Source organism: Sardina pilchardus, chromosome 3 (assembly GCF_963854185.1).
Source record: "Sardina pilchardus chromosome 3, fSarPil1.1, whole genome shotgun sequence".
NCBI lineage: Eukaryota > Metazoa > Chordata > Actinopteri > Clupeiformes > Clupeidae > Sardina > Sardina pilchardus.
In genome coordinates, this window is record NC_084996.1 from 21,549,139 (window position 1) to 21,567,675 (window position 18,537).

The 18,537-nt window shown below is 41.0% G+C and overlaps 1 protein-coding gene across 1 annotated transcript in view; it reads right to left on the reverse strand.

Moving 5' to 3' along the window:
- The window catches only part of LOC134077060 (integrin alpha-X-like), a 47,441-nt gene that overhangs the window by 8,629 nt on the left and 20,275 nt on the right, over nucleotides 1-18,537 (reverse strand). Inside the window, exons 7-24 of the mRNA XM_062532445.1 lie at nucleotides 17,965-18,107; nucleotides 15,763-15,913; nucleotides 15,348-15,498; nucleotides 15,181-15,254; nucleotides 12,074-12,197; nucleotides 11,720-11,847; nucleotides 11,375-11,521; nucleotides 11,050-11,271; nucleotides 10,784-10,917; nucleotides 10,335-10,480; nucleotides 9,795-9,949; nucleotides 8,586-8,717; nucleotides 8,101-8,174; nucleotides 4,272-4,410; nucleotides 3,882-3,980; nucleotides 3,132-3,211; nucleotides 2,873-2,956; nucleotides 2,650-2,728 (exon numbers count right to left, since the gene is read on the reverse strand). Coding sequence (XP_062388429.1) covers nucleotides 2,650-2,728; nucleotides 2,873-2,956; nucleotides 3,132-3,211; nucleotides 3,882-3,980; nucleotides 4,272-4,410; nucleotides 8,101-8,174; nucleotides 8,586-8,717; nucleotides 9,795-9,949; nucleotides 10,335-10,480; nucleotides 10,784-10,917; nucleotides 11,050-11,271; nucleotides 11,375-11,521; nucleotides 11,720-11,847; nucleotides 12,074-12,197; nucleotides 15,181-15,254; nucleotides 15,348-15,498; nucleotides 15,763-15,913; nucleotides 17,965-18,107 — 2,262 coding nt within the window. The remainder of the gene's footprint in view (nucleotides 1-2,649; nucleotides 2,729-2,872; nucleotides 2,957-3,131; nucleotides 3,212-3,881; nucleotides 3,981-4,271; nucleotides 4,411-8,100; nucleotides 8,175-8,585; nucleotides 8,718-9,794; nucleotides 9,950-10,334; nucleotides 10,481-10,783; nucleotides 10,918-11,049; nucleotides 11,272-11,374; nucleotides 11,522-11,719; nucleotides 11,848-12,073; nucleotides 12,198-15,180; nucleotides 15,255-15,347; nucleotides 15,499-15,762; nucleotides 15,914-17,964; nucleotides 18,108-18,537) is intronic.

The following is an 18,537-nucleotide window of genomic DNA, read 5'->3' on the forward strand; positions in this document are numbered from 1 at the left end:
AGAAATGAAAAACACAAATATCATGTATTGTGTCGTAAACAGTTAATGACTTCGTGGCCACTATGCGCAACTGCATCGCGCAGTGAGCTGAAGGATAGGAGGACCGACACTTATTAACACAAAGCTTTGTAAAGCACTAACAACCACCCCTCAAAGTTCATTGTCCATAAGTCCAAACAATAAGTATAAAAATCCGACAATCCAAAACGATAACGAGATCTCCCAGAAACGAAAAACAAGTTTGTTGAGTAGCCTAGTCCTTCCAACAATCTCAGCTTTTGCGTTTGTTAGATAAAAGGCATTCTGTCCTGCTGTATTCCAATGAGAAAAAATCATCCACAAGGTAGGCTAAGGGTCACGGTAATGCAGCATGCAGGAATCTATATACGCACAAAACGAATGAATGGGTTATATCGGCCAAAACGAATGAATGGGTTGGGAGAGTCGTCTGGCTGTGTCAGCAGACTGCAGTCGGTCTCGAGGGGTTAAATAGCGCACGTACTTGAATTTTAATCTGAAGACCACACGAAAATAAAATCAAATCAAAAAAGAAGGATTTCAAGTGTGCAAACCTTTTTCCATTTTTTTTATGATTTAGCCTACTCTTGTTCTGCACCTTGACCGGGGATGTGCACAAACTTTTTTACTACACTTGAATTTTAAACCAACTCTTCTCTAGCCTATATCCTATAGCCATACTTCACCTCACCGGCAAGCACGCACGCAAATGCTGCTTTTGCACGTCTACAATATTGGCCAGGCTATATAGAATAGGCTTTTAGGACTGTATTTTGCCTTCGTGCAACTTTAGTTGTGCTCAATCTAAATTATTGTCAGTAAGGATAGGTCATATTACCAAATGGCGAACCTCGAAAATTATTTAGGATATAGAGCCGTGTCCATTACGCATGCAGTTATTTTTTAGGCTATTGTTTTATTTGAGTTTTTTTGTCTACCATGGCAAACATAGTTGAAACGTTCGCTCTAAACGTATGTATTTCCAATCGGCTTTCACAAAACCGATGAGGTCCAGATCTCAGTGGCCTCATAGCTGCCTACAGCCATGCATAGTAAGCGTAATGATAGCCTAATAGTTATGACATTAATAGCCTATTAATGACCTCATGTCGGAATGGCACGTTGTTTGAAAAAAAAAAGTTAAATAGGCCTAGGCCTACCGCCGAGTGGGGATATGTCGGAATGAACAGCGGATACCAGCTGGGTTGTAAAACATTACTGTATTCGTTGATCTTATCGATGCAGTCTTTGCGGCCACTTCTCCCCATCGTAGGAAACTTTCTGTTTAGTGTTGACAACACAAAGGCCTTCACGTTGTGTGGCAGTGCTTGCTTGCCCTTCGATCCATCCTAGTTGGTGGTTTTGCACCTGTCCCTGAGTTATAGTCTATATGAGTAAGCGCTTATGCTCTAACCGCATAATAAAAGAAGCACCTGCAGCAGTGCTTATGGCAAGGCTATTAACACCTGTCACTGAGCTATGGACAAGCAGTTATGCTCGAAAATTATCATACTAACAGACACACCTAATTGTATGGCTCTATGTTTAAACACATCAAATTAGCAAGCATTTCCGCAGCAACGTTTGCTTTCTTTTTCTGTCGGTCCGCGGTTGCTTGGTCAATTGCGCAGCAAATTATCAGATCACCGGACCTAATTTCACTCCATGTCTTGCGGACCAGCAGTCTCCACGTTTCGCGGCCCATAGTTTGAGAAACGCTGCATTAAAGTGTCATTAGGTTGTAGACTATATGTTTAGTGATTTCTTTGTGTGTTTTTCATTGTAGTGTGTGTGCATTGAGTAGTTCCTTAAAATACGGAACAAAGAGCGTCCCGTATCTGTTCAATAGCCTACGGAAGAAGACTAACTATTACTTATATATTTCTTATAACGAAACGCGAAGAAAAAATACGAGGACTGTCCATCTCGTTTCTCCGCGTTTCCCCCAATACCATGGCGACAAAGAGAAATAAATATGATTTGACATTTAAGCTGATTGCTGACAAATTTGCCACACAATTCGGGAGAAGCAGCGGACTAGGAGCGCCACCACAAGCAAGCACTTCTAGCCCAAATTAACATGGCAACGTTGCCTATGACTGAAGTGTCTAAGTAGGCTAGTCCTACTAATATTACATTTGATTGGTAGCATGTTTGTAGCGCGCCAGTTTACCCATCCCCTACATCAAAACAGCTTAGAATCAATCAAAGAATCAGCTGTGTCGGCGTTAGGCTGTAGGCGATTTTCTATAACCATTTTCATTCATTTCAACAATGGTTAATTGAAACGTCGTTTGAATAATTTCGCCAGTCATCACCTTCATTGTAATGATTAAATGAGATTAAGGAGTCGACTATTGACGGATATGCGGTCTTCATCATTTTGAAATGCGGGATGAAACTTTCTGCCACCTGGTGGTTGTTTGGGTACATTGCCTTAGCCTCGAAAAAAATCGGCTTGAGATCGCGGGAGAAGGTGCATTCTCAACCCGTACCCACTGTATAAAGAGAACGTTGGATATATTTGGAGAGGTAGATTTTGAAGGACATATGAGAAAACAAGGCATGTTTGAGTGTGTGTGTGTGTGTGTGTGTGTGTGTGTGTACTTGATATGCTCTACCCTACTGTACCTCTAATTCTTGTATCACTGGTTTTTGCAAGTGATTATCTCCTGCAGTGAAATTAATGTAATTGGTGGTTCCTTCAAAACTGAAAAAGTACAAGAGAGAGACTGATTTAAACAGTGTTGAAATAGTGGTGGTCATCAACTATCTTCACTTCTCTACAAGCTACGATTGTCTTCATTGTAGCTTGTACAAATCAAATGTTGAGTGTGTGTTCATGAGCACTGACCTCTTCAGAATTACATAAATGCTGTATTTGACCCCAATGTCCAGACGTTTGTACAGCTGGCTACTGGGATCATGTTCACTGTCACTGGAAGAGATTACATCTGTCATAGTTAAATATTGATAGTTGACATAGATTTAAACAGTGGACCAAGGGGACAAACATACTATAATTGGTCATACAAGGTGATTTTTATTTTCAATGAGGATTTCTTAAAACGAACATGTAGGCATGCTCTACCCTTTCGTGAGGAAGTCCTCACCTTGAAGCCTGGGCCTGCATGGTGATCCTGTCACCAAAACGGCTGCTTTCACCAATTCCATACTGAACAACAAAATCAGCCTGCAAAAAATAAAGGCAATTTGGAGTAAGTATTCTCATTTGCACATTTCTGTGTGTGTGTGTGTGTGTGTGTGTGTGTGTGTGTGTGTGTGTGTGTGTTCCGAGGACAACACAAGTCCCCACTAGTAACACCTGTCAAGAGGTCCCTTTTGAGGACAGATTTCTGGTGCCCACTTAATGGTCTGGTTTCATCTGACATTCACATTGAACATTGTCTTGCTTTACTTGTGTCACCAGTTGCATTTTAAATAAGTGTGTGTGTGTGTGTGTGTGTGTGTGTGTGTGTGTGTGTGTGTGTGTGTGTGTGTTGTAAAGTAACCATTATGAGGACAACAAACCACTTGCAAAACTGGTCAAGAGGTCCTATTATGAGGACAAATGTCTGGTCCCCATACAATTCTGGTCCCCGCATATTGGTCTGGTTTCACCTGATACATTCACATCCATCAACTTGCTCTACAATTTCCACCAGTTGCAAATAAACCCTTTCCTGAAAAAACTTTGAACTTAGGCATTTGACCAGACATAGAGTAAAAACCAGACGGAAGAGTTAGCATTCTTTAGTTACTGTATAATGGATCTCTCTCTCTCTCTCTGTGCACATGTATTTGTGTGTGTGTGTGTGTGTGTGTGTGTATGCATGTGTGTGTCGGATGGGTTTCCCCCAAACCTTCTCTCCAGCCCGCAAGATGGGTCTGTTGATGCTGCAGTCAGTCTGTCCCAAGGTGACTCCATCTGTGCTGTCTAGAGAAGTGCACTCCACCCTGCCCTGCAGCAGCACACACAGACACAAGCTCATTCCCTTCACATGTCCACATGCAGCATCATATCAAGTGCACTCCACCCTGCCCTGCAGCAGCACACACACACACACAAGCTCATTCCCTTCACATGTCCACATGCAGCATCATATCAAGTGCACTGCTCTAGAGACCTGTTTGCCCTCACCTGGCTCTTGCAGCATCATATCAAGTGCACTGCTCTAGAGACCTGTTTGTCCTTACCTGGCTCTTGCAGCATCATATCAAGTGCACTGCTCTAGAGACCTGTTTGCCCTCACCTGGCTCTTGGTGAAGGTCCTGTAGGAGAGGCCAGGAGGGTAGAAAAGAAACACACGGGGGTCGTAGGAGTTCTCTCCTCTATTCTCCACCGTGACTCTCACACTCATCTCCTGTGTGATGCCTACCTCGATGATGGATCTGGCGATGTCAGAACAAAACAAGACATTTGAGTGAAACCACCCACATAATTTAAATTACACCTTTACATCATATGGTAATGGGTTATTATAAACCAACAGTGGAGGTGGCTTAGCTACCATCTTCTTTGACACTTTCAAATGTCGTTCCCTACCCACCAAAGTCACTCGCGATAGGCACTGATTTTACCAAGCTATTGACAGTTGTCAATATATTTAGCGCCCTATACGAAGACAACAAAATTCTAGTTAGCAGTTTGTGCAAAGTGCACTGCAAGATTAGCACTGCTGCTTCAATCCAAAGCTTTTCTGCATAGGCTGCGGTGACACAACGTGATCAGCGAACAGAGATTAGACAGGAGTTAGACAGGCAGATCAATGAAACAAGAATAATGAGTATTACTTCAGAATTATTCTCTTATTTAAGGCACACGCATGTAATATCTCCATTCAATTTCAGAATTGGTCGTGGTTGGGCCAAAATGTGCTAGCTATCTTCACTTTTGGTCATTTATAAAATGCCTCATGGTTTTGTTTAATGTGTAGCCTACCGTTAGGCTATTAGAGCACAGTACACTATTTAAGGTTTTCTATATGTTCCAGGAAATTAATATAATACAGTATCTTAATATGCTTCTCATATTGTGAAATACACAGGCTACTAGATGGCTATGAAATAACGAAGTGCTTTACAGATAAAAGCAGACTTTAGATGATGCACATGTTGTTTTTGAGTCATATGAACAGTTAGGGCAACATGATATTTTTGTCATCAGAAAATCCAAATGTTTTGGTATTTTTATTTAGCTTTTGCTAATCATCTATAGTTGCTGATATTTTGTTACTCTATGTAGTCAAAGTTTTATTTTGTTGACAGAAGCAGCATGAAGTAATTATTTCTAATAAATAAATGTCCCGTTTAGTTCTAAAACAGAATAGGCTACCCAAATAATGGCTCTTGGTTATGAGTAGGCTATGGCAGTTAATTGGATAAGGCCAACAATTCATGAACGCCGCCTCCGACACTAAACTGATGCTAGCAGAGGTAGCCAAAGAGTTACCGGATTCGACATCGTGGGTTCAATCCCCTTTGCTTAATGAGAGGTTTTTCTTAATGCAACAAAAAAAATATTTGACTTCGAAACCTTTTTAACAACAATGATTGTTGAGTAACGTTTCACAGGTTTTGTCTAATTAGAGCAGTAGGCTAATACAGAGTTTCAGGATGTGTTTTCTGATTTGCATGTGTTTCTCTTTCTGCTTGTGTTTTCAGTTTCAGGATGTGTTTTCTGATCTTCGTGTGTTTCTGTTTCTGTTTGTGTTTTCAGTTTCGGAGGGCGAATTGTGTTTTAAATTGGCAGCTCGTTTCCGAAATGTAAATGTTTTCTGAATTTGCAGCGGGTTTTCTAAATGATGTTCACGTGTTGTCAAATTAAGACAAAGATGTTTTCTTAAGTCGTTTTTTCTATTAGTATGTATTTTGTTGATTTGCATAAGTTGCGCGTTGTTTGCACCTGTCGGCCACCGTATAAAACGGCTCGACGCGAAGCGGAGAGTTCATTTGCATTTACTTTGACCTTCGCTAGCATAGCTAGCATAGCAGTCATATCATGAATTATTCTTTATTTCATTTATTATGCATTATTTTTTCACGTTTTTAGCTCCCATGCGTAGAAACAAAAAAAGACACTCTAACTCACCTAATGTGTGATTTTTGGAAGTCTATCATGAAGAGACTCGAAAACTCATGAAATCTCACGATCCGGACATTTTATCTGGACATTATATCACAACATGGCATTTGATTGATATTGCTGCATGAATTGTGTCGAATCAGGCACGTCAGGTCAATACAAGGTCATTTCGTAATTTTGTGGGTTCGTCACAAGGTGGCAGTCTCAACAATGGGATAGTCTATCCAGTGTTAGTTAGTAGATAAAGGACCGAGCATCGAGGATTGAGGAGAGAGTTTGAGAGCCACCCCGGGAGTAGGCTATGAAGGAGGCTATAGCCTTGCTGCTTTACCTGCAGCGTGTTCGAGAGATGAAAATGGTCATTGACATAGGGCGCTTTAAATACACGTAACACTTCCCTTGATCAGCACTGACAAGTGCAGATTTCTACCGCGATTGCATTCACAAAGCAGCTGTGGCGGCAACATTACAGAAACATAATTAGGTCGGCAGCAGGAAAATTTCCGGTAGTACGGAGTACGGACATATGAATTCAGACAGCAAAACGAACAAAAACACTGCCATAAAAAGTCTGTGAACATTGCAAAAATACACGTCTGTCTGAAAGCGGCTTATATCTCCTTTTCTAGAAAAAAAACCCCAGGGATTTTGATGAAGACCAGTCACTGTTTAGCTTGGGATTTCTCATCAATGCAGACACGTAGAAATAAACGGTTTTCACCCACTAAGAGCTTAGAGTCTCACCTTTCAAATGAGCCATAGTATGTGTCCATAACTATAACATAGGATATGCTGTGGCTCTACAAAAATAGTCAAAAATGATCTAGATTGCCGGCACTATGGGACATAGCTTTCAAAAACAGTGCGGCATGAACTGCACCAAATTTCATGTGTATGTGTGTGTGTGTACATTTAGTGACTGTACACCCATCGACCTGCAGATGGTGCTTTTGAGCGAAGGGTTGCTGGTTAAGAATTACACACACTCACTCATACACACTCACACACACACACACACGCACACACACAGATTCCACACACGCACGCATGCACGCACACACGCACGCGCGCACACACACACACACACACACACACACACACACACACACACACACACACACACACACACACACACACACACACACACACACACACACACTTATAAACAACGGCTCACATGCACACACTCATTTATATACACATGAGCTGCAAGAGTAGGAGATATATGCATATTAATTGCACAAATAGTAGATAAAGGAAAGTTGACAAACATCATTTATTTTTGTGGAGAATGTGCAGAACTGAGCGGCAGTCATATTGTGTACCGCTATGCGGTGCATCTAGTAATTTAAATGTTTTAATCGCTAGAACTGTCTTGTTTTGTAGAACTACTTTTCCCTGACACATTTCAACTAATTCTCTACCTACCGGACAAACTGCTGTTACTAATTCTAAATGGATGGTTGCTATGGCCAACGGCCACTCGTTAGTCCTAAATGGATGGTTGCTACAGCCTTAAGCCAGTTAGTTAGTTCTCTCTCTTCCGTTGTCAAGCGGGCATATCCCAGGGTTCTGATGAACGTTAACTTTGAAAACATCGCTATTTTACTTAGCATACTGCCATCCAACTAGCTACAAGCCACCTCTGTCGTATGCTTGTTACTATGTTTTGAACGTCTGTATTTTACAGCTTGGATGCATCGTGACAGTTCATGAAAACTTCACAACGAGTTTGGAAAATTAATATAATGTGTGATACAGCCAACAAATTGGAACTACTTCATAGATGTGCAAATAACATATGGTTACATTTATATATAACATTTATACCCTTATAGCACACAGGACAATGAAGAATTCAATCAAGCAGTGCAATTGGGCTATAGGTTTTCTAAAAGAATAGCTTGTTTTAACGGGCACTGCTCTAGTTCTATAAATTACTGGATGCTGATGGGAGATTGAACAGGACAGTCCAATGGTGTGCTTGGATGACTTACCCAGAGAATTCAAAGTTGATATGGATTTGATCTATACACTTTTTGTCCTCTCCACAGTCAATTTCAAAGTTTAACTAGAACACAAAGACAAACATTATACACATAGATTAAACTTAAATTGAAGGCAGAGTACATAGATCATTTGAAAGTGGAGATGCACGATTTATCGGCGGCCGACATATTATTGGCCGATAAGTGAAACATCTTAAATATCATTATCGTTCCGATAACCAGGTCTGTACAACCTGATTTTGAGTTGTAAGTTTTAAGTTAAGAACGAATTTGTCCAGTTGGGGCCGCGATGCTGGGAAGATATCAAAATCCATATCATTATCAATACTTAGATAATATTAAGGTCAAAATCAGTATCACAATATACCTAGTTGTTCCTATGTAGATAATTTAATGCAAAATATGAATCATGAGTTGTGAGCGGGTCTTACTGAGCACTAAACCGTATCCCGGCCAAGTGCAGACGCTTGTACCTGGTGGTCTGTGGTGTTGGGGGAGCTGATGGACAGCGTTGGGGTCAGCTGGTCTGCAGACGGGATAGGAAGCCCCTGGAAGGAGAAGGCCACCTGGACGTCCACAGGATTCACAACATCCTCTGGGGAGCACTGGAGGAACACAAAGGATCACTGTGGGTGAGTGTATGATGAAGGGAATATACTTTATAAGTGAAGCTTTTACCTACAGTAGCCTGAGTGAACACAGGCAAAACACAGGGAAATTATGTGTCGGAAATACAACACTTCTCTCTAGTAACCTAAACAAAGGTTTTAAATGCAGTTCTTCACTCAATTTGAATAAAAAATCTCAATGGACGTCATTGGGACTCCCCAGACTGACAAATTGAAATATGCTAACATGTTCGCCTGAGTTCTCTCTGGCTATAGCAAGGGGGCAGAAATATTCCCAGAAGTAGAAACACGAATTGAGCTGGTGATCAACGCTCTGCTAACTCCCATGGACGGGCATAGATTGCAGATTTTTTTGCGATCCCATAACTTCATGTAACATGTGCCCTGTGTCGCCCTTATAGCCCTTCCGTATATTCTTCTGTATATTCTATATAGGGTATCGAAGGCAAAACTAATTCACGTCTTCCTAGTATATACTGTAACGTTGCTTTCCCGTAAAGAAGTATAGTTAGCATGTCGGTTGGAGGGAAGCTAACGTTCGACGGGAGATTTCCTGTAATGTTTGGATAAGAAGCTCAGTGAATTGGCTGTTAGAGCTCAGTCCAGCCTGCACGAAAACCATGATGGAAAGTCATTCACAAGATCAGTGAAAATGCGTGTAGCCTATGGTAGCCTACGATAGCCTACTGTTTGATAGGGTAAAGCATTACCTAGAGGCAAGTAAACATAATAATAATATTAAAAACGAATGTTAACAATTTCAGAGGTTTTCGATTTATCAGACGAGTTACAGCAATGTACAGGATGGCTAACGTCACAAAGTGAGTATGAATCTGCGCAGTACAATGGAAAGTAAACAGAATTTTGTTTCAGTCCCCTCCCATTGAGAGCAACGGAGTCTGTTTGTCCATTTAGGTCTATGGGCTATAGCCTTTATCCCTTTGAAAGGATAGAAATGTCTAAAAGTATATGTTACACCTTCTTACTGTAAGATTGTCATTTGTCACAGGTAATCATTGCTAGGGTAATAAATAACATTCCCTCTAGACTCACCAGTACAAAGAAAGAGTGTTTGAAACAATTTTTTCTTAAAGACACTGTGACTTCTTTGTTCTCACTCCTGTCTTTCCCTCCAGCTGTAAAGAAGGCTCGGGAATTTTGACGGACAAAATCTAGGCTCAGTGTGTAGTTGAGTTTTGCCTGCAGTCCTGGAACAAATAGAAATGCTCAATATTTTAGTACACTGTTTCCAGCATAACACATGACTCTTCCTTAGACTCTTTCCTTGTATAACACTAAAGGAGTAGTCTTTAGTCCAGGCATCAGTTGTAGTCCAATACAGTAAGTACAGGGAGAATAAAGTGATGTTGGCCAAAATCAAGGGCTATTTCTGACAGAAAACAAGACCATACGAAATATTTGGAAATACAACAACAAGAACAAGAACAGCTTCCATTTTATAAAGTGCTTTTTTAAGTCAATCATAGCTCTGCGTATTAGACATGCACACTTTCCATGAGACTAGGCTTTGCATCACAACAGTCAATGTTTTCTATATCATTGAAAGTAAACCAAGAGGCCACAATTTTGTACCTTTCAAGCTATCTTGAGTGACCTTAGTCATGCTGAAGCATACACTGGCGTTATTCTGCTGAGGACTCGTACAGTCGTAGATGGATTTGGGGATTTTGGATGGTTCAAATGTAACACTTGTGGTTATAGTAACAACAGGCCTCGACCTGTAACAGAAGACATTTCATTAATAACACCATTGCACCAGCCCTAACATTGCATAAAAGGCACGATTTGACGATAACTCATCATGAATTTCTCTACATTAGCATAGTGTGGGCAAATCGATGTTATGAAATCATGAGAGACTTTTGTTTTCCCATTACCAAGAGTGGGAGTGACAAAGGTGACGACAGAAGGAAACAATTGAATGTAAAATGGGTTTATTAGATCGGACAGTATGAAATTTTGAGCAGAACTCATTTGTGTGTGTGTGTGTGTGTGTGTGTGTGTGTGTGTATGTTAGGAACCTCAGCAGCAGAACCGCTCCTTTGGACCCGACTGCGATGTCAGGCAGTCCGTCTCCACTCTGGTCCAAAGCAGACTGGGCCACGGTCAGCCCAAAGAACTGCAGACCGGACCGCACCGACGAACCCACAATCCTCTATAATAGAAGTGATGATTAAATGATAGTGTTTTCAAACCCAATTCATCAAATCAGCAGTGAACAACTATCCATTCTCTGTTCTCTGTCTCTCTCTCTCTCTCTCTGTCTGTCTCTCTTTCTCTCTCTCACCTGTGAGTAGGTGGGGTTGATTCCTCTTTTCCTCCCGTTGAAGATGTACACGCTGCCCTGTCCGTTATCCTCCAGAGGAGCTCCCACGGCCACGTCCCTGATCCCGTCCCCGTTCAGGTCAGCCAGGCTGGCCAGAGACGAGCCAAACCTCCCCCTCTGACCCTCCAGCCCCAGCAGGGACACGCCAGTGTCCAGCACACTGGCTTGGAAGCCGTAGTAGCGCTAAACGGAAAGACAAGCTTCAATGGAAAAGTGCTACAGACTTTCTCTGTAAAAGTGAAGACTGTGTCCCATTTGCGCTCAAAATCCTGTGTTACAAAATCACCTGAGATGATATGCTGTACACAAACACTTTCCCCTCTCTCTCTCCCTCTGTGTGCATGGGGGCAGATGCCAGAATCAGATCAGTGTTGGAGTCTCCGTCCAAATCCACCACACACACCTCTGCTCCAAAGTAGGCCCCGATCTGAGACTGAGAGAGAGAAAATAGAGTTGATGTCAATTATGATAATGCTGGTCATTCTGATGAGGATGATTATGCTGAAGTCATCATGCAATATTTTTCCTATGTGCTGCATAATAATACTGTGTAATGCGTGATGGTGATTAAAGAGCTGTTACCACAGTACCAGTAACATCAGCATCATCGTATTTCAGATAAGTCCAGTACCTGTGTGAACATCTTTGGTTGCGTGTTTCCAGGAGAGAAGACCATGAGTAGCCCCTTGTGTTCATACCTGGGGGCCCCCATAACTATGTAGTCCTTTACTCTTGAGCGGGCTATAGCCATGGAGTAGCCTGGAGAACAGTACACACGTTCTTTAAAGACTTGTTCTATCAGTGACACAGGCCACTCATAAGGGTGAGGTTGCGAGAATGATAGATGAATGTGTGTGTGTGTGCGTATTTTAACATGTTTATATGCAAATTACGGGGAGGCATGCTTGGTTAAATTGTTTTAACAAATCCTTGACTGAAAACTTCTAAATAATAATAATCCCCTGGAGAATGTTAAGTGTCTTACCCAGATAGCTGTTAGCCGTGATCTGATCCACCCTGGTAAAGCTGGGCTCCCCGCTGGACAGATGGATGTCCTGATAACCTCCTCTCCATTCATTTGCCCCGACCACACCCACTAGAAACCGTTCCTAAGAGAGATAAGGAGTCACAGAGACACAGAGGATATATTTATCCACATCTACACTGTACACAGTTTCCTTATTAAGTTATACGTTTAAATGTCACTCGTCATTCACCCCATACACAATGAAAATGCTTCTCCTTCTCATACTACAGTATCTCCAATTAACTATATCCACTAACAACAAAAGTTTTTGTCCTTACACAAAGATTAGCCGCACTGTTGTATATAGGAACACCTCACCGTTTTTTCATATTAAACTATGCTATTCCCCTAACGAGTTGATACATACTGTACCTCTCACGTTTCAATGCGTGCACTCACTGGCTCTGGTGTGCGGCGCTACTTTGATAGCACTTAGCTAGCCCAGTTCATTCATTAGGATCCAAACAGAGATGAAGTTTGAAGCGACCAAACACCTCCATATTTTCCCTATTAAAATACAGTTACACGAGTAGTCACACGACCAAGTATGGTGAGACAAAATAAAACGTGGTGCATTTCTAAGCAGGTAAGAGGGATACCTATATTGTGTGGCGGAATAATAATTGGGAGCACTTAGACTTGGCACAGTATTATCTTCACTCCAAAGTGAGACTTAAAATGCAAGAGTGAGGATATTACCGCGCCGAGTCTCCCAGTTGTTATTCCGCCACACACAATATAGTTATCCCTCTTACCTGCTTAGAAATGCACCACGTTTTATTTTGTTAAGGGAATAACGTAGTTTAATATATTTAAAAAAAAACAAAAAAAACGGTTAAGTGTTCCTTGTATAAGCCGCAGGGTTCAAAGCATGGGGAAAAAAAGGCGCGGCTATAGTACAGAAATTACGGTAGTTTCTGTCGTTTTTATGGGACAACTGGTCACTGGTTCTTACGTTTATGCATATTATTGCATCTTTATGCATCTTGAATTTCCCCTTGGGGATCAATAAAGTACCTATCTGTCTTTCTTATTTATTTACCTCCGCCAAGGAAAATATGTTTTCATCGGGGACCGGCGTTTGTTTGTTTGTCTGCCTGTCTGTCTGTCTGTCTGTCTGTCTGTTTGTTTGTCTGTCTGTCTGTTAGCAAGATAACTCAAAAAGTAATGGATGGATTTCGATGAGATTTTCAGGGAAGGTCAGACATGACCCAAGGAAGAAACGATTAGATTTTGGGACTGATCCGTAATTCTGTCTAGATTCCAGAGGCATTTATGTATTTAGCTTAGTGGTGTAATGGCATGGTATGGCCACGTGGTGGCGATCTGAATAGTTTCGGTTCAAATGTATGACAACCTAGGAAGAACAATGCAGGCGGAGGTAGCTGCACTCTCGGAGTGCTTTTCTAGTTAACTTTTGTTTTTGCATGCAGCATCCCATTGTTGATGACACATCCTTGGTTCGGTTCAGAACTGGTGGAAATGCGGGCTGGTTCACTAGATAGCACCAGGATGCATAGTGTCCTGGATCCATGAATTAACTGGAATTTAAAAAAAATGGAAAAAAAGAAGAAAAATCTGCCTGCCTCTATGGGAATTTCAACACATACAGTAGGGTTAAGATGGGCATTCTAATACTTATAACCCCTGCATTTTAAGTAAAACATTTATTTATTTATGATGCATTATTCATTCACAAAGAAAATGTATGTCCTTAAAGGTTAAAACTTTAGCATGCGTTCCAATACTCATGGAGGACACTGTATATCCTTTTTGTTTTTTCGCCCCTTCCCTAGAGAAGTCTGAGCATGCCATTGTCATTGGCCATAACAACCATCTATCTATCTATTAATGCAAGGAACGTCTGTCTGTGTGTCACTCTGTGTGTTCCACGCATAACTCTCGAACCACTCATCCGACTTACCTAAAATTTGACACATGTATTGCTAATGACATGCGTGAGTGCAGTGCAAAGTTAGGTCGTTTTTGGACAAAAAATTGCAAAATTAAACAAAATATAACTCTACCGCAATCCCACAATTCTACCGCTCTCTGCACTCTAGCCACTCCCAAATTCTCACTCTGACTTACTCCAGCATAGAAAAAGAAGCCCATTTCGCAGACAAACTCACGTGTTGCCATTCATAGAAATAATTACGATGTCTCACTTCAACAACGGACCGTTTCAAGATTGTTGATCAATAATGCTGAGTCCGACACACAATGCATGTTGTTAAATAGGCTAACATAACGTTGCATAGTTGCCTGATCAGGTTGCTGATCTTGCAACGATATGCCGACACACACATGTTGGTAGCATTCTGTTAAAATTTGCATTTAAAACAGCCTCTCTTGACTCTATCTGGACATCGGCTATGGGCATAACTTTCATTCAAACATCAGTTCTGAGTTAATAGCACTGGCATGGCCATGCCATGCGGTTACAGTATTTCATCATTTCCCAACACAGCAAAAACGGGTATGTAATGTGTCTACTATTGCCATCAGCTGCAACTCAAACGCCTTTCCCCTTCATTCTTTTACTTTGCAAAGTAGGTAAAAAGCAATACTAACTGCACGGGCCTGATTCTACATCATCGCCAATCTAACATGATCTACTTGCATCAACGTAATTGGGCAACAAGTGTCTTGGAAAACATTGTTTGTACAGTACGGGCACTGCACCAGTCCATTTAAAACTAGCAACGGCAGTTTGTCCTGCGAGTTGATACATGAGTTGACATTTGCAGAAAGAAGTGGTTCTGCAAACAAGAGATTAAAAATTGGAAATTATAACAGCAAATTGACACAATGCAAGTAGCGATAGTGGTTTAAGCGGGATAATGGACTGCTCGGTGTTCAGTTATCAGTAAAATAATGCACTTGCAACGGCACCCTCCTCTGCAGGTCTGGGTCACATCACCACCCTGAATATGCATTATTTGTCTGCTAACCAAATGCTGTCGTCCATTATCCCTTACTTATGTATTAAGGTTTCTATGAATGTCAGGTGGTACACTACTGACACGGTACTGATATACAGTGCAATAGATATAACAACATACATCCGACACAAGAGCTGCGCTGAATCCATTCTGGGCAAATTCCATTGTTGTGGCATCACCTGTGGTTTGGGTTCCTGGGGATACAAGGAGAGAGTGTATATATTCTATATATATATCTATGGTAAGAACTGTCAGATTGCCAATGCTGGCAGTCTGATCACTCTTACCTTCTATGGCAATGATGCTCTCCTCCAGTGTGCTGCTGATTTTGTCCAGAGCCTCAAAGCTGTCCACTTTAAACATGTGCTCTGATGTGGGAGAGGATGCGATGCTCCTAAGCTCATTTTGTGCTGAGTGACTGCTAAAGGCGTCGCCAACCTGTCACATGAGGAGGAGAGTTGGCATCTCTCATTAGGGGACACCGATTTAGCACAACACACAGACAAGTCCTTTTTTTTCAGGAGAATATGCGATGCTCCTGAGCTCATTTAATGCTAGCTGACTGAAAAGCATTGCTGAGCAACACCATTGTCACGCATAATTGGAAATAATATAGGCATATATCAGTGAACTGTAAGCTGCATTGGATAAAGGCTTCTGCTAAATGCATAAATGTAAATGTAAACTTATAGCACCTCATACCCCAATAGCGTATCTAAAAATATTTTTAGCGTCAGCCAATCTTGTAACAGTGGGATAATATTGGGCATCATGTGACTCCCCATCTGTGATGACAATGAGGATCCTTGTAGCATCAGGTCTCGCTCCAGCAGACGCATCAAATACAGAATTCCTGTGGAAATGAGAAGATCAAACACAATACAGTAATATTGTATTTAATCAACAGGATTAGGACCAGAAGTGCTAAAAATGGAATTAAGAGTCGGAAGATGGGGGTCGGCCAAATCGGCTCATACTTTGTATGTGTGATAAGTATGTGGAACTATGAACAGCCATATAATTAAAACCCTCCAGCTTTTCTTTGCTATGGAGTTCTGGGACCCCCCTCAGAGACCCTCAAAAATCAAACAATTCATGGGGTATGAGGTGCTATAAGTTTACATTTACATTTATGCATTTAGCAGAAGCCTTTATGACTGAAAATGACTGAAATTACAATGGCTACCCTGATTATCCTGATAAGGATATGAACATAAGCTTTATATTTCCATAGAGCCTATAGGTTCCCTATAATTTTACAGACCAAAAAGTGCACCAGGGGGTTATCAGAACCACTGAAAGCAGAATTTCCATCCCTCTTGGTCATTTTTAAAAGGCATTATCTCAAATTCGCAATGGCTTTGGTGGATGGTTTTACTGTTGCTGGAGTGAGGAACATCTACTGATTCAAAAACAATTGTCGTATAATTGGGCCACATATAATGTGTGCTGTGTCAGGAGGGTCTTTAGGGGGATTTTTCGGGTTTTGGACTACAATAAACCTGGTAATAATATCTCACTACAGAGTAATTTATGGTAAATTTGTGTGTAACTGTATGAAAAATTGTCAAAGAAAGCTTCAATTGTTGCTTTGGGCTCTATGACTTCAATGAGGTGATCTTTATCGTTCTGTAGTTACAGCACAGTATCAATCACACTATACCTCAATGCTACAGCGGACTGTACTGCCACCTCATGGCGATAAGTTGTTATCCATTTCACGCAGCTGCGTTAATCGCGTAAAGCGTGAGTGAAATGGCCACTTCTAAATAGGGCCCACTGTACATGGGGAATAACGATACTTTTCAAAATAATGAAAAAAAAGACAACAGTTCTGAAAATTAATAAAACATGAAAAACTAGAATAACAGGGTTGGAAAAGTCATCATACCCCTGATTTAAAGGGACACCACCGATTATCATTAAGCTTTGTATCTTTAGAAAACCAGTCATGTTTTTGAATAGTTATGCATCCAGTTTGCCTTGAGATGGGAGAAATATGGATTTTAATGAAACCCATGAATAGGACTTCCTGCTTTCAATGATGTAAAATGATGATTTTTTCATCATTGAAAGCAGGAAGTCCAACATTGAAATCCATATTTCTCCCATCTCAAGGCAAACTGAGGGAATGATGCACGACCATTCAAAAACATGACTGTTTTCTAAAGATACGAAGCTTAATGCTAATCGGTGAAGTGTCCCTTTAATACTTTGTAGAGCTTCCTTTTGCTTTCATTACAGCCATCAATCTAGTTGGATATGTCTCTGCTTTGCACACCTAGATTGGGGAATATTTGCCCAATCTTCCTTGCAGTATTGTTAAAATTCAGTTAAATTCTGTGGGGAACGGCGATGGATTACTCTCCTCAAGTCAATCCACAGATTTTCTATAGGATTTAAGTCAGGGTTCCGACTTGGCCACTCAAGGACATACACCATCCTGTCCTTAAGTCACTATCCATTTTCCCTTCTATCCGGACCAATTGCCCAGTCCCCGCTGAAAAGAAACATCCCCACAACATAATGTCGACACACAAACAAACTCTTATTTGGCTACTTTTACGACCATTTGTGTCGGCATGTATATATCCAGTCCAAAACTAACATGGGCAGAATGATTGCTTCTGGATTTAAACCACATCCTTACGTCAAATCTCGCTTCTCCAACTAGACTCCAAATGTGCTATGGCACTTCTTGCACATAGTGAAATTGCAATAATTTTTATTTTATTGTGATTTGAATCCTGGAATCCTTGAAACTTGGTTGGCATGTATCCCCAGTAGACTTTTACGGAAAAAGTTTGTTTGGTCCACGGGGGCCACTCCACCCCCACGCTAGCCCCCCAGAAACCCCCCCAAATCAGTTTTTTTCTACAGGCTTCAGATGAATTTAAGACTTACACAACTGTCTTGATGGCACCAGCTGTATAAGTGCCTCCTTGTTGCTGTATGATACTGTCCACCTGAAGTTTCCATGTTGCTCTCTCAAACATATTGAATTTCAGGTGGATGGTGCATCCACTGGAGTACTGTGCCAAGGCAAACTGGAGGAAAAATGGATTCATCAAGTTACAGTTTTTCTCAAATGCTAAAACACATTTCACCAAACGTTTCCTCCATGTTCCCCAATGTCTAAACACAATACCCTTTTCTAAAGCTACATAAGCACAACCACACCTGCTCACTTCAAAACTCAAACTTTCACACCAAAAGAGCAGCTCGAAGCTTTCAAAAATGTATACACCTCATTACACACTACAGCAAAACAATTGAAAACACAATGCTCAATTTGTGAGAAGGTTCTTTGTTTCATAACTGCCAATGCATATTTTAGAGACTTAAGATCTTCTTAGATCTCTGCAGAGGATTAGGCATTTGAAGAGTTATTTTCCAAAACGCTATATCCACCATTTTTCGCATGAATTTTCATAAATATAATTTTTACATTTTGTTTTTCAAGTAATCTCAGTGAAA